Source organism: Haliotis asinina, chromosome 13, assembly GCF_037392515.1.
Source record: "Haliotis asinina isolate JCU_RB_2024 chromosome 13, JCU_Hal_asi_v2, whole genome shotgun sequence".
NCBI lineage: Eukaryota > Metazoa > Mollusca > Gastropoda > Lepetellida > Haliotidae > Haliotis > Haliotis asinina.
The window spans coordinates 6,933,263-6,950,238 of record NC_090292.1 but is presented as its reverse complement, the minus strand read 5'-3'; the positions used below and the strand labels follow the sequence as shown (position 1 = coordinate 6,950,238).

Genomic DNA, 16,976 nt, shown 5'->3' with positions numbered 1-16,976 from the left:
TTTTGGATTTAGCGGTTTGGGTCGACTGGTTGGGTGTGTATATTTCAGGTTTCTCTGTATCCACCCATGTCACATCAGTTTGGCACTCCATTGACGAAGTGGATACAGTTGCTTTGTGACTGGCAGCAGAGGGTATTCTCGTAAATGAGGCATAAGAAGTGGCCTAGTCTGTTGGGGAAAGAACAAGTTTCTTGGCATCAGCAAAACTAACATTTTGCGTGAACTTAATTTTGTTTATTTCCATTCGTTGAATCCAGATGGGACATTGTTTCGAGAAAGATGAATGTGTCCCGGAGCAGTTTGCACATTTTTTAGTATTGTTATTGCAATCCTCAGTAACATGAGTTTTCTCACTGCAATGAGCGCATGTTACCGAGTTAGTACATGTAGTGACACTGTGTCCATACTTTTGACATTTGAAACATCTCAGTGGATTGGGAATATAGGTATCACCACTGAAATTGCAATATCCTGCTCTAACTGATTTTGGAATGGTTAGTGACGAAAACTGGAAAAGATAAGTATTAGTAGGTTTTGTTTCAGAGTTTATTCGTGTTGTAAATCTTTTGACAAAAATCACTCCTTACTCTTTCATTTCTGCTGCTATATCAAGTTCTGACATATCAGAAAACAGTCGATCTCTGTCTCTGACAATCCCTTTGCTCGTATTCAGCGTCCTGTGAGGGGAAATGGAGACTGGAACTCCAACGAACAACTCGGTAGACATCAGGTTGGTGGATTGTTGTTTCCGTTTACACTCTATAAGGAGGGAGCCTGAACGTAATCGCCTGACATTTCTGACCTCACCCGCAATACCATGTATACCTTCTGATACTGCAAAAGGATTTGATTTAATAGGTGATTTGTCAAGAGTTTCCAAAACGAGAAATCGTGGCCAATATTCGATTGAGCTGGACGGTCGAGGTTCATCATCATCATCATAGTTAAGGTGACGTTTGTTTCTTTTTAGGGTGTGTGTAAGCCATGGGTAATTTAGTATGGTTCATCATCTGAGCTCCCCACCCACCACGGAGTATCACAAGGACAATGCTAAAAACAAGTGGGCCTCCGACTTGCAGCAACAAGAATACTCAGATGATATACTCTAGCGGAAGAATTATAAATAACTAATCCACCAGATTGGCCCATGAGCCACCGCCTTCTGGCATACGAAGGGTTACCAAATATTTATCTGGTTGTATGTCTTTATAATTGTGAACTTTATTGCCTGTCAATATATGTGTACATATTGCTAAGTGTAATGGTTTTGGGGCAAACTAGATTACTGCACTATGAATTATTTCCCTTGATGGTACAACCAATGTGTCATGTGATTATTTCCTTTGCTCAGTTATAACTTGTACAACTTAAGTGTGTAATTGATAGATTACAGAATTTATTGAGACAAACTGCTTGTGCTTCCCATACCAAACATTATGTATTGTACCAATTTTAATAAAAATGTTGTATCATTCCATGACTTACAGATATGATATAAATTCTGAATAAACCACACCTCACCCCCCTACAGCAAAGTTTAAATACATATTAACATTTTTCCAATTCCAAATCATTGCACTGTAATAATAAGTCCAAGTCCGAAATCAAACAATTCTAAATACGATTTGTGCATTGACATGTAAACAGTCCATACACAGGGCTTGGTATGACCAGCCGATTGGTTGAACCGGGCCCATTCAACCTCCCTTCTAGGTGAAGTAAGGGTCGAAGGGGTGTGTTGAGCAAAGGGAACGCGGTCACAGGTCCCCAATGCTCTCAACCTCCAGACTCCCGTCCTCCACCGGCACAGGGCCGCAACCCACGGCAAACGGGTTGGTGGACCAAATATCCCCCCGGGTCCACTACGGGGGTGTTGGCGAGCTCTTGGCATTACCCAGCACCCACCACGAGGAGGTGGCTCGCCACGGGTGCCGAATAGTTACAGGGGTATATATAGTACTAAGTATGTACAGGAAGCCACAGAGTTCGTTTTAGGATGGGAATTGTTTATGTTACAGCTGATTTGGGCGCCAAGAATCACATGACTCGCTGTTGGGGTGTGGGGTGTGGTTTATTCAGAATTTATGTCATATCTGTAAGCCCTGGAATGATACAACATTCTTATTAAAATTTGTACAATACATCTTGTTTGGCATAGGCAGCACAAGCAGTTGGTCTCAATAAATTCTGTAATCTATCAATTACACACTTAAGTTATACAAGTTATAACTGAGCAAAGGAAATAATCACATGACACATTGGTTGTACCATCAAGGGTAATAATTCATGGTCCAGTAACCTAGTGTGCCCCCAAACCGTTAAACGTAGCAATATGTACACGTATATTGACAGGCAATAAAGTTCACAATTATAAAGACGTACAACCAGATAAATATTTGGTAACCCTTCGTAGATACCAGAAAGGTGTACAAAAGAAATAGACATATAAGGGCAAATGAGAATATATCTTACCCATTTGTGGAATAGAGCCTAATATGTGATCGTGATGATCTGGACCAGGAGTTCGCATGTGACCTGCCAAGTGGAAACATCATACATCATTGTGACAACACATTGACCATCACTGACGATCTCACTTCACACACTGAAAAGAAACCCATTGGATGCATAAACACAGGGAAAGCTGAGCACAATGGATGCAGATACAAATCATTCAGCAATATGAAAACGCTTTCATCAATATCTCTACTCTCCACTCACAAAACAAACAATAAACCCATTGCACATGTATACATCGAGACAGCTGTGAACCATGGTTGTAAAAAATGGAACAATACTTGCAAGATTATTTGATTTTACACGAGCTATAATACGATACGACATGAACTTTGGACTTAAACATAAGTTATCAACTGTGTCTAGTTTACAACATTACCATATGTGACAAATTACCAACTAACATCTATGTTGTAACTAAATTAATGAGGTTATGAAAAGTCCAATGCACTTGAACTTAACATCATGTTAAACTGACCTGTTTGATGTTAACTGATGCCTGGGGACCTTGTTCCTTCTTTCCAAGCTGTGCAGCTGTGCTATACTGAAGTATTGTTAGGTGAGTACGCAGATTGGTGCACAGGAATTATGGGAATTTTTAAATTAGCCAATTAGGAGCTATAAATTAGGGTCAGGTGATAAACAATATTCCAAAGTGAGACAATACTCTTGATCCAGCACTTTTCTGAACCACAAATGCAATAGGAAACGTTTCAGATGAATGCAATACATCTGATATACTTGCCATACCTTACTAAATGTCAATATGATTGACATATGCATAAAACCACAAACCTTAGAACACTACCACCAACCTTCAATGTTTTTAGTGACCTTTTTATGACTTATATAATATTTTTCTTCCTATTTTCCTTGTAAAGAATAAACCACTGTAACACCAATTTATATAAGATAGGTATATAATAGTTCAAGGCACACAAACCATGAAAACATGAAAATATCACCGCTACGTTTAAATGTTCTAGCAATGTCCGAGTCAGGTATCAACGTGATGAAAACATTGTAGACGTGAGACAAAGATTTCTGATGTGCTCAGTTTAATTTGTGTTGCAGTGACTCCATCAAAAGCACACCAGCGCCTCCTTAATGCCAGCATTCACGGTGACCTGGACACAGTGAAGCGGATTCTGGCAATGAGTTACGTGGACATCAACAGTAGAGGATGGTGGAGCAGGACAGCGGTTATGGAGGCATCAAAGAATGGACACAGAGGTGTGGTGAAATTCCTTGTGGATAGAGGCGCTAATCTGTCACTGGTGGATGAGCGTGGCGACAACGTCCTCCACTGGGCCTGTGATGGAGGACACCTAGATATCGTGAAACTGATCCTGTCACTGGACGTGGTGGATATCAACAGTGGAGACTTTCTCGGCATCACACCAGTAATGGTGGCAGTACTTCATGAACACAGAGATGTGGTGAAGTTCCTTGTGGGTGAAGGGGCTGATGTGTCACAGGTGGACAGTGACGGTGACACTGTCCTTCACTACGCCTGTCGCAAAGGAGACCTGGAGATCGTGGAACTGATCCTGTCACTGAACATGGTGGATATCAACAGTAGAGGACGTTTCAGCATCACACCTGTGATGGGGGCAGTACATTATAAACACAGAGATGTGGTGAAGGTCCTTGTGGGTGATGGGGCTGAAATGTCACTGGTGGACAGTGACGGCAACACCGTCCTTCACTACGCCTGTCGGTCAGGAGACCTGGAGATCGTGGACCTGATTCTGTCAGCATACAAGGCTGATATCAATGCCTTGAACAATGACGGGAAGACAGCGGTCGACGAGGCCAGAGTCCATGGAGTCCCGCAAATTGTGGAACTCCTGATGTCACATGGTGCTGACTGAAGCCAGTGCAGTGTTGGCGTGGACAGACAAGGAGCACATGTCCTTACTGAAACTGACGTGGTGTATCCCGTTCACGTAGTCGTGAGTCAGCTTCCATGATCCAGGGGATTTTCTTCTTCTTTCTTAATATGAATAAAACTTGCTGAATGTATTTTCAGACATTTTGTCATTTGTTTGTAAAGCGAGTGTAAACATATACGGTTAGTGATTATAGATAAAAGTCGCAAGGCATTGGTCCATATGAAGATCTTCTCACCACAATCAGGAGGCACAAACTAAAAAGGTTCGGCCACGTAACAAGAGGAGAGAGTCTTGCCAAGACTGTGCTCCAGGGAACAGTCAGAGGAGGAAGAAAGAGAGGAAGACAGAAGATGAGATGGGAAGACAACATCACAGAATGGACAGGATTGAAGATGAGCGAGGCGGTAAAACGTGCGGAGGACAGGGAAGGATGGAGAGGACTGGTTGACAGGTCAGCTGTAGCGCCCCAACGGTAACCGCCACGGGACGATAAATAATATACTAATCAGTAAACTAATGTCGTCTTTTTCTGACGTAACAAAATGGACAAATCATGCAATGACGTTAGCTAAAACGTCACACACATGTACATATAGTCACACAGCTACACCTAGACACACAAAAGTGTCTTCAGACACAAGTAGATGTAGAAACACACAGGTATATATAGACCAACAGGTACATGTAGCTACACACAGTTACATGTAGTGAAACAAAGGTAAATATAGTCGCACACAGGTACATGTAGTGACACACAGGTTGGTGTAGTCACAAACATGTACATCTACTCACACACAGGTACATGTAGTCACACATAGGTAGATGAACCATACACAGGTACATGTAGTCACACACAGATAGATGTAGCCATACACAGGTACATCTAGTTACACACAGGTACATCTAGTCAGATACAGGAACATGTAGCCACACACATGTAGATGTTGTCAAACTCATATACATGTAGTCACACACAAGTATGTATTTTCAGACACAGGTGAATGCAGTCACACACAGGTAGATGTAGTCACACACAGAGAGATGTAGTCACACACAGGTAGATGTAGTCACACACAGGTTGATGTAGTCACACACAGGTACATGTAGTCACACACAGGTACATGTAGTCACACACAGGTACATGTAGTCACAAACAGGTAGATGCAGTCACACAGAGGTAGATGTAGTCACACACAGGTAGATGTAGTCACACACAGGTAGATGTAGCCATACACAGGTACATGTAGTCACACACAGGTAGATGTAGCCATACACAGGTACATGTAGTCACACACAGGTAGATGTAGTCACACACAGGTAGATGTAGCCATACACAAGTACATGTAGTCACATACAGGTAGATATTGGTTGTCTTTTTGAAATATTGGCATGACTGGAGATATTGGTTCTTTGAAGCAAAAAAATAACCTCAATGTTTTTTCTATGGTCACAGTAGCTGAGATCGGCACTACCTTCACTTCTGTACTTACAGTGAATATGCCGCCACAATACTGTAACCATACTCTGCACAGAAGCCACATTCTATACCAAATCGGTACTCATTAATCCCAGTTATTGACAGTATGTCACTGGTGTCGGTTTGAAAACAATATTTCTGCTATATGGCAGCGGTCTGTAAATAATCGAGTCTGGACCACATAATCGAGCTATCAACAGCACGAGCATTGATTTAAACAATTGGGAACCGATGACGTGTGCCAATCAAGTCAGCGAGCTTGACCATCCGTTCCTTAATCGCGTCTTACGACAAGCATGGGCTACTGAAAATCAGTTATAACCAGGATCTTCACGGATACCGGGTTTAGAATACCTTGACATCACCGTAAGGCAGTAAACCACTGTTTTGTATAATCACTTTCTGTTTAACTATTCAAATATAGAATAAAACAATGATAGCAAAAATTACAAGTGTTGTCATGATTTAGATGGTGAGGATGTATGATTCCCATGGAACAATACAGTCGTACTAGCTGGATATATTTTCATTACCGGCCGTGAAGAATGAGCGCCGTGGCAAACTGTCTGCCTATCAGCGTTCGATCCTCAGTGTAGGCACCTTGGTTCGGGTCCCGAGGCGGGTATTTGCGCAGTATCCTTGCACAAGGTACTTAGATCCAGATTGTCTCACTTCAAAAAGCTTTAAAATGGGTACCTGTGAGGGGTGAGTGAGTGAGTGAGTTAATATGTAACGTCACATCGGCAATATTTCAGCCATATCGTGACGAGAACATTTCTATATTGAAACGAAATATGTATACATTATAAACACCTGTCGTCAAAGGACAGTAAAACAACTAGAATATCACAGTTACATTTAAAACTAGTGTGGACAGTTAAAACAAATACCACTGTTTGGACAATACAATATAAAATACGGGCTGTAGATCGCCAACAACTGAAGGTAGATCACCATACTAGGGACCATGGGGACTTACATTACTTTTGCTACCTGCATGGACCCTAGTTGGATTTACACCATCCCCCCAGCCGTTGGTGATTGTAGGAAAATGTAGCCGAAATTTAAAATGACAAAAATACTACGATTAAAAAATTGGTCAGTTTAGATTTCACTTTGAAAGTTTTGGGACTTACGTATCCTCTCAGGGGGACAATAATTTTACGCTACTTTAACCCCCTTTGAGGGTACAGCCACTAACAATCGCAGTTGACAATTCTTACCACCATGGTTAAAATATCAACTTTCTATTTACAAAACATATTATTCAAAATTTATGTAATAATTCTATTTCCTTTAAAAATTCAATGATTAAATGATAATTAACATTAAAAAGATCCTTCATTGTTTTGACATGAAAATATTTCTCCCTTGTGATGGCAAAATCAATACAGTCAAGCAAGATATGCTTGACCGTGATTCCTTCATCACAAGGGATACAAAACGGAGGATCCTCACCTTTAAGTAAATACTCGTGAGTGTATCTAGTATGGCCAGTGCGACATCGTCGCATAACAACCTCCTCAAATCTGGACTGACAACCCAAGTAGGTGTAACCAATATACGGTTTTATTTCATGTAATTTATTAACACCCATTTGGGTGTCCCACTTCTTCTGCATTAGATCACGGATATAAGATCTAATTGTCGCTTTGTAGTCTGAGTATGGAATCAGAAGTGGTGTCACAGATTTGTTGAGTGCTGCCTTAGCAGCAAGATCGGCCATTGTGTTACCAGAAATGCCAACGTGACTGGGTAACCAACAAAGGATGATGTCGTACTGGCCAGTAGCGAGATCGTTATACAATTCAATAATTTCAAGTAAAAGTGGATGTTTACAAGAGACATTTTCAATCGCCTGAAGGCAAGAAAGAGTCAGAAAAGATTATATATTGGTGGTATTTAGGGTGTTTTTTAATATATTTGAGGGCTGTTAATATGGCGTTTGCTTCTGCTGTGAAAATAGAACTGTTATCTGGTAGTCTATAAGATATTGTTCTGGATCCAATGACAGTGGCACATGCTACTGCGCCACCGGTCTTGGATCCGTCTGTAAATAAGGATTTGTAATTGCCATATCTGTTTTTTAATTGATTGTATTCTTGTTTGTGTTGTAATTCATTAGTTTCTGATTTCTTAAATGATGTTAATGTTAGGTCGACTTGTGGCCTAACCAATTGCCAAGGAGGAGAAGAAAGAAGACGGGAAGGAGCTATGTTTTCCAGTTCAATGCCGGCCGAAGAAAGAAATGGTTTAATTCTATGCCCTAGAGGTGGAACCAGAGAAGATTTCTTGTTGTATAAATCTTCATAAAGGGGATTGAAGACACAATTAAACGCAGGGTTAGATTCATTGGAGTATAATTTAGTAGTATAATTTAGTAGTGTACTGTAAAGCTAATTTTATACGGCGCTGTTCAAGAGATGGTTCATCAGCCTCAACGTAGAGACTGTCGATAGGTGATGTTCTAAAAGACCCAAGACAAAGTCTTAAACCTTGGTGATGGACAGAATCAAGAAGTTTAAGGTTGCTTTTGCAAGCTCCACTATATACGATGGAGCCATAATCGAGTTTTGAACGGACAAGTGATCTGTATAGATGTAGGAGAGTTGCTTGATCGCCTCCCCACTTTGAGTTGGATACCACTTTCAGTAAATCGAGGGCCTTCAGGCATTTTGTTTTTAGTGATTTGATATGCGGCAAAAAGGTTAAGTGGGAATCGAAAATTAGACCTAAGAACTTGGCCTCCTTAACAACTTTGATGGGAGAGCCATTTAAAAACAGTTCTGGGTCCTTATGTGGCTTATATTTTCTACAAAAGTGTATACAATTAGTTTTTGACATAGAAAATGTAAAGCCGTTTTCTAGACACCATTTATTTATTTTGTTTAAACACAATTGCAATTGCCGTTCGATAGTATGCATATTTGTACCTCGACAAGAAATATTAAAATCATCCACAAATAATGATCCATCGATTGAATCATTTAAAACCTTGGATAAACTATTTATCTTGATACTAAAAAGTGTTACAGACAAAATACTGCCCTGTGGGACCCCCTGATCCTGATGATAATGGTCAGACAGGGTTGAACCCACTCTGACTTGAAATTGCCTGTCACTTAAAAATTGTAATATAAAAAGAGGTAAACGACCCCTCAAACCAAAATCATGTAAATCTTTTAAAATACCATGTTTCCAGGTGGTATCGTACGCTTTCTCAAGATCAAAGAATATCGACACTGCATGTTGCTTATTTACTAGAGCATTTTTAACAAATGATTCTAGTCGTACCAAATGATCAATTGTACTCCGGTTTTTCCTGAAACCACACTGGATATTTGTTATAAGATTATTGGTTTCAAGAAACCATGTTAATCTATTGTTTACCATTCGTTCCATGGTTTTACAGACACAACTCGTTAAAGAGATTGGTCTGTAATTAGATGGATCAGTGTGATCCCGGCCAGGCTTTGGTATAGGGACAACAATGGCATTACGCCACGAAGTTGGGAAATTCCCAGAAGTCCATATTTGATCAAAAATGTCTAAAAGAATTTCTAAACATGATTCGGGCAAATGCTTTAGGAGCTGATAGTGAATATTATCAGCTCCTGTTGCTGTATCACGAGCTTGCTCAAGGGCGGTATGGAGCTCATGTAATGAAAACAATTCATTATAGTCTTCACCATTGTCCGAGTTGAAATTGATGTTTTTCTTCGCTTGTTGTTTCTGGTACTTTTGAAACTCAGGGATATAATTTAATGAAGATGAATGCTTGGCTAAAGTTACACCAAGTTTATTGGCAATATCAGTTGTATTAGTTAATATATTATCACCGTCCTTCAGATGGTGGACAGTAGATTTGGAACCTTTGCCCTTTACTCTTTGCATCATATTCCACACCTTTGAGATGGGTGTACGTGAATTTATTTTGGAAACATAATTTCGCCAAGACTGACACTTATTTTGCTTAAAGGTACGTCTTGCCTTGGCATTAGTAATTTTTACTTTGTCTAGGTTATGGACAGTAGGATGTTTTCGAAAATATTTTTCAGCCTTCTTCCTACATTTTCTGGCCTGTTTACATTCATTATTAAACCATGGTTTACGAATATGGGGAATTGCAGAGGACTTAGGAATTGCTTTATCAGCAATGTCATTTAGTGTATCCGAAAACAACTGTATAGGATCTTCACTGTTCCTAAAAAGATCGTGCTTCAAGTGTTCAACACACAGAGTCTGATATAAAGACCAATCAGCCCTGGCAAAGTTCCTTCTTGATACAGGTGGATCATCACCAGGACTGATGTTTTTGAGAATGGTGGGGAAGTGATCACTCCCACATAGGTCATCATGGACCACCCATTCAAATTCATTATATAAGGTAGAATCAGTGAGTGTCAGATCCAGGGAAGAATATGTTCCCGTAGCTGGATGTAAATAGGTGGCTGAGTCGTCGTTTGAAATACATAAATCATTATTGGAAATAAATTCCTCGATTATTTTACCTTTATCATTAGTATGGGCACTTCCCCAAAGCAGATTATGCCCGTTGAGGTCCCCCATAATAACACATGGCTTTGGAAGCTGATCATAGAGATTCTGAAGATCCGATAGTCGAATAGAAGACGAAGGAGGGATATATAAGCTGCACAGAGTTAATGCAATGTGGAGAGTTAAACGAACGGCAACAGTCTGAAGATTTGTATGAAGTGGGACACGGCTGTGAATAATACCCTGCCGCACTAAAATAGAAGTGCCTCCAGCAGCTTTATCCCCAGGAGGGGAAAAGGAATGGTAATCGCTGTACCGACGTAAGTTAAAGGTATCGGAATGTTTGAGGTATGTCTCCTGGAGACATAATGCTGACGGCTGATGATCTTGTATTAGTAATTGTATTTCATTGAAGTTATTCTTCAGGCCTCTGCAATTCCACTGAACCAAATTGTAGCATGTCATGAAACCACTTAAGCAGGTTCAACTGGAGATCGAGAACGGGAGGACGTCCTATTCCCACTGCCTGGGAGTGAGGGATTCACCTCCATCTCCAGAGGATCAAACATATTTTGAACCTCTACAGGGAATTGTGTTGGAGAAAGTTCCTCCAAGTGCTGGAGTGCCCTGGCCTTTCTCCTCATTTGCTTTTTTGATTTTCTAGATACATGAGCGTCATCCTGATTGATATTTACATTTGTAGCCTCTCTATCTAATGGTTTAGGATGAGTTGTGGATGGAATGTCTGTTTGTGTGGCAGATGTTAATACTGATGTATTGCCATAGTTGCTCTGGTCATCACGTACCCAAGAGATGTCAGTTTGAGTTGATGTCGTTGACATTGGTGGAGTTCGACGCGTGGAAGACACAGCAGCTGAGAATGTTTTAGTGTAGGGAGAAGACGCTGAGAGTAACCTTTTTGCTTCACTATAAGAGATGTTGTTGGTACATTTAAGTTGTAATATTTTTGTTTCGCGCTCAAAAGCTGGACAGGTCTTGGACGAGGACAAGTGAGGACCATCACAGTTGGCACACTGAATCTCATTCGTACACTCGGAGCTCTCATGAGTTCCACTGCAGCGGAAGCATCTTGTCGGTCCAGTGCAAAATCTGGCTCCATGGCCAAACCGTTGACACTTATAACAACGGAGTGGATTCGGGATGTAGGTCTCCACTCCAATGTTAAAGTAACCAACCAGCTTTTATTGATGTGGGAAGTTTTGATAATGAAAAGGTGAAAAGATATGTGTGAGTGTTCACAACATTTCCAGCTTCTGTTTTTCTAGTAAAGCGCTTTACGGCAGTTACACCTTGAGATGTCAGTTCATTTGCTATGTCCTCCTCTGTCATGTCCGACAGACAGCGAGCACGATCTCTCACTATGCCTTTGGAAGAATTGAGTGACTTATGCGCAGAAACAACAACTTTTAAGTTAACAAAATGCTCAACACTCAACAGATTAACAGACTGCTGTCGCCGATCATTTTCCACGAGGATTGAGCCAGAACGAAGACGGGTGACGTTTTTCACTTCCCCACAGATACTTTGGATTCCCTTAGAAATTGCAAAGGGATTTGGTTTTAGGGGATTTCCATCAGCAGATGTAATAACTATGAACCTTGGCCAAGACATTGGAACTTGTGAACAGGCATCTTCATCAGATGACAGAGAATCTAAATGCTTACGTTTGTTAGTTTTCAACGAACCAGAGTGTGTAGGTAAAGCCATGTTGTAAGAATAAGGTTCAGCATCCCTGCTCCCCACCCGCCATCGAGTGTCAACTAGGACGGTGCTGTAGTGGAAGCCAGCCTACGGCATCAGGGTTACAGGAATACCATACTCCAAAAATACGGACATGAAAAGCTGTTGTAAATAACAGGAGCAATGTCAGGCTGGTGCGGCCCGTGGCATTTTCCCGTAGAAACTCAGTAATCAGCGGTCCATATCACCAGATTGGCCCATGAGCCACTGCCTTCTGGCATAGGACTCTAGGCAAACGTATATTATAGTATATAATTTGAAACACGAAAATCCAATATCAAAACGTGTACACAATACAATTAGTGCATACGAATGTTGTCCATGCACAGGGCATGGCGTGACCAGCCGATTGATAGAATCGGGCCGATTCTACCACCCGTCTAGGTGAAGTAAGGGTCGAAGTGGTGTGTTGAGCAACGGAAACACGGTTGCAGGCTCCCATTGCCCTCAACCACCAGACTACCGTCCTCCACCGACACGGGACGCAACCCACGGCAAACAGGTTGCCCAATTCGGCCGCTCCTTGCGACCAGCAATGGGGTGCTATGGACCATGCTGACCCGGGTCCACACGGGGTTGGCGAGCTCTTAGCGTTACCCAGCACCCACCACGAGGAGGTGGATCGCCACGGGTGCCGGTACCTGTGAGGATGTACGGACAATATCAGTGTTTAATACATTGCGTTTGGATGTATGTTCCCCAAGGAGTTGAAAAAGTATCGGAAAGAACGATAGTGTCATATGACCGGGAATAGTAATGTACGTAGTGCCGTGAGCTGGTAAAGTTCCTGGTTATGAGCACCATATAATATGCTTTGCGAATCTGTTTGTATCCAGTTTAATTAAATTACGAAGGTATTAACTATACCTTACAGTGGTAGCTTGAAACGGTTAATACACTAGATACTGTTTGACACCGGTACAAGAACACGCAGCACTCAAGAAATAAAGTTTGTGTGTATAGTATCCATTGTTAAAAGAAGCACTCAGCAGTATTCCCGGCATATGACATTAATCTATAAATAATCGTGTCTAGACCAGGCAATCTAGTGATCAACAGCATGAGCATCGATCTACGCAAATGGGATACAGTGATATGCCTCAACCAAGTCCGAGAGCCTGACCATCCGATCTCGATAGTCACATCTTACGACAAGCATGAGTTGATAAAGATCTGTTCTAACCCAGGCTACCCCACCACCCCAGTACCAGTGATGAAGAAAGGTGAAATATGTCGGATGCACACATTTCAGTACAATCGTCAGTCGTCAATCGTCCAATGAAGATGTACTTGAAACTTTCCTAATGCTTAATCATAGGTCACATGTGACCGTGTTATGCATTGTTGAGGGTGTGCTGATCCGACCTGTGGGTACATTTGGACTGACATCGTCGTCTACCGTGCATGCTTTTCATTTGTGGGGCATGGCGGCCATCTTAATTTTATCAGTACGGAAAATAATTTGCAGTGACAAAAGGGATAAGACATCCCCTATGAACCGGCAAAATATAACACTGACAAGTCTAAAATATCCAATATTATGCATTCAGCTGACAGCAAGATAGAATGATTCACAATAGAGGTTTGTAGTACGATGCAGCTGAGTCAAGTCTAAAGTAGAGGGTCACAAATATAATATCAACGTATTTTAATGCCACTGCTATAACAGAGTATTTTGAATTCATCCATGCATAATATCGAACGGAAATCATTTGTGAAAAGGCGTCATCGGCAGAGGTCAGTACTTATAATGGTTACGTGCAATGTATAGTTTTCTGAACAACATATTGTGTTTCAGTTTCGACTAACTCGAGTCAGGATCCGGGCTGGGGCACGTCTGTTCCACCAAAGACAGTGACGACACAAGACTCTCATCCACATGGTAGGTGGGGAACCCAACAGAATGGAGGCCTGCTATCAGTTGCTATCAGACAACTGGAATACTAATGCTAAACAACAAACAAAACACTAATACAAGACACTAGTTATGGATGTGTAACTTCTTTATTATTTACACAAGACGTTTCTGGGCCCTTCATCAGGTGACTTGCAGTGAATAGTTACAGACGTATATATAGTAGTAAGTATGTACAGGAAGCCACAGAGTTCGTTTTAGGATGGGCATTGTTTATGTTACAGCTGATTTGGGCGCCAAGAATCACATGACTCGCTGTAGGAGTGTGGGGTGTGGTTTATTCAGAATTTATGTCATATCTGTAAGCCCTGGAATGATACAACATTCTTATTAAAATTTGTACAATACATCTTGTTTGGCATAGGCAGCACAAGCAGTTGGTCTCAATAAATTCTGTAATCTATCAATTACACACTTAAGTTATACAAGTTATAACTGAGCAAAGGAAATAATCACATGACACATTGGTTGTACCATCAAGGGTAATAATTCATAGTCCAGTAACCTAGTTTGCCTCCAAACCGTTAAACGTAGCAATATGTACACGTATATTGACAGGCAATAAAGTTCACAATTATAAAGACATACAACCAGATAAATATTTGGTAACCCTTCGTAGATACCAGAAAGGTGTACAAAGGAAATAGACATATAAGGGCAAATGAGAATATATCTTACCCATTTGTGGAATAGAGCCTAATATGTGATCGTGATGATCTGGACCAGGAGTTCGCATGTGACCTGCCAAGTGGAAACATCATACATCATTGTGACAACACATTGACCATCACTGACGATCTCACTTCACTCACTGAAAAGAAACCCATTGGATGCATAAACACAGGGAAAGCTGAGCACAATGGATGCAGATACAAATCATTCAGCAATATGAAAACGCTTTCATCAATATCTCTACTCTCCACTCACAAAACAAACAATAAACCCATTGCACATGTATACATCGAGACAGCTGTGAACCATGGTTGTAAAAAATGGAACAATACTTGCAAGATTATTTGATTTTACACGAGCTACAATACGATACGACATGAACTTTGGACTTAAACATAAGTTATCAACTGTGTCTAGTTTACAACATTACCATATGTGACATATTACCAACTAACATCTATGTTGTAACTAAATTAATGAGGTTATGAAAAGTCCAATGCACTTGAACTTAACATCATGTTAAACTGACCTGTTTGATGTTAACTGATGCCTGGGGACCTTGTTCCTTCTTTCCAAGCTGTGCAGCTGTGCTATACTGAAGTATTGTTAGGTGAGTACGCAGATTGGTGCACAGGAATTATGGGAATTTTTAAATTAGCCAATTAGGAGCTATAAATTAGGGTCAGGTGATAAACAATATTCCAAAGTGAGACAATACTCTTGATCCAGCACTTTTCTGAACCACAGATGCAATAGGAAACGTTTCAGATGAATGCAATACATCTGATATACTTGCCATATCTTACTAAATGTCAATATGAATGACATATGCATAAACCCACAAACCTTAGAACACTACCACCAACCTTCAATGTTTTTAGTGACCTTTTTATGACTTATATAATATTTTTCTTCCTATTTTCCTTGTAAAGAATAAACCACTGTAACACCAATTTATATAAGATAGGTATATAATAGTTCAAGGCACACAAACCATGAAAACATGAAAATATCACCGCTACGTTTAAATGTTCTAGCAATGTCCGAGTCAGGTATCAACGTGATGAAAACATTGTAGACGTGAGACAAAGATTTCTGATGTGCTCAGTTTAATTTGTGTTGCAGTGGCTCCATCAAAAGCACACCAGCGCCTCCTTAATGCCAGCATTCACGGTGACCTGGACACAGTGAAGCGGATTCTGGCAATGGGTTACGTGGACATCAACAGTAGAGGACGGTGGAGCAGGACAGCGGTTATGGAGGCATCATTGAAAGGACACAGAGGTGTGGTGAAATTCCTTGTGGATAGAGGCGCTAATCTGTCACTGGTGGATGAGCGTGGCGACAACGTCCTCCACTGGGCCTGTGATGGAGGACACCTAGATATCGTGAAACTGATCCTGTCACTGGACGTGGTGGATATCAACAGTGGAGACTTTCTCGGCATCACACCGGTAATGGTGGCAGTACTTTGTGAACACAGAGATGTGGTGAAGTTCCTTGTGGGTGAAGGGGCTGATGTGTCACAGGTGGACAGTGACGGTGACACTGTCCTTCACTACGCCTGTCGGTCAGGAGACCTGGAGATCGTGGAGCTGATCCTGTCACTGAACATGGTGGATATCAACAGTAGAGGACGTTTCAGCACCATACCTGTGATGGGGGCAGTACATTTTAAACACAGAGATGTGGTGAAGTTCCTTGTGGGTGATGGGGCTGATATGTCACTGGTGGACAGTGACGGCAACACCGTCCTTCACTACGCCTGTCGGTCAGGAGACCTGGAGATCGTGGACCTGATTCTGTCAGCATACAAGGCTGATATCAATGCCTTGAACAATGACGGGAAGACAGCGGTCGACGAGGCCAGAGTCCATGGAGTCCCGCAAATTGTGGAACTCCTGATGTCACATGGTGCTGACTGAAGCCAGTGCAGTGTTGGCGTGGACAGAGGAGCACATGTCCTTACTGAAACTGACGTGGTGTATCCCGTTCACGTAGTCGTGAGTCAGCTTCCATGATCCAGGGGATTTTCTTCTTCTTTCTTAATATGAATAAAACTTGCTGAATGTATTTTCAGACATTTTGTCATTTGTTGTGTTTGAAACCTGTCACGGTCAAGTAAGAAGATTGTGAAGCGAGTGTAAACATATACGGTTAGTGATTATAGATAAAAGTCGCAAGGCATTGGTCCTTATGAAGATCTTCTCACCACAATCAGGAGGCACAAACTAAAAAGGTT

The 16,976-nt window shown here is 41.3% G+C and overlaps 1 protein-coding gene across 1 annotated transcript in view; it reads left to right on the top strand.

Annotated features, from left to right (window-relative positions):
* Positions 1-16,659, top strand: part of LOC137260391 (putative ankyrin repeat protein RF_0381) — a 29,483-nt gene extending 12,824 nt beyond the window's left edge. The window contains exons 3-6 of the mRNA XM_067798058.1: positions 3,592-4,380; positions 4,724-4,816; positions 13,946-14,029; positions 15,860-16,659. Coding sequence (XP_067654159.1) covers positions 3,592-4,380; positions 4,724-4,816; positions 13,946-14,029; positions 15,860-16,659 — 1,766 coding nt within the window. The remainder of the gene's footprint in view (positions 1-3,591; positions 4,381-4,723; positions 4,817-13,945; positions 14,030-15,859) is intronic.
* The last annotated feature ends 317 nt before the right edge of the window (positions 16,660-16,976 follow it).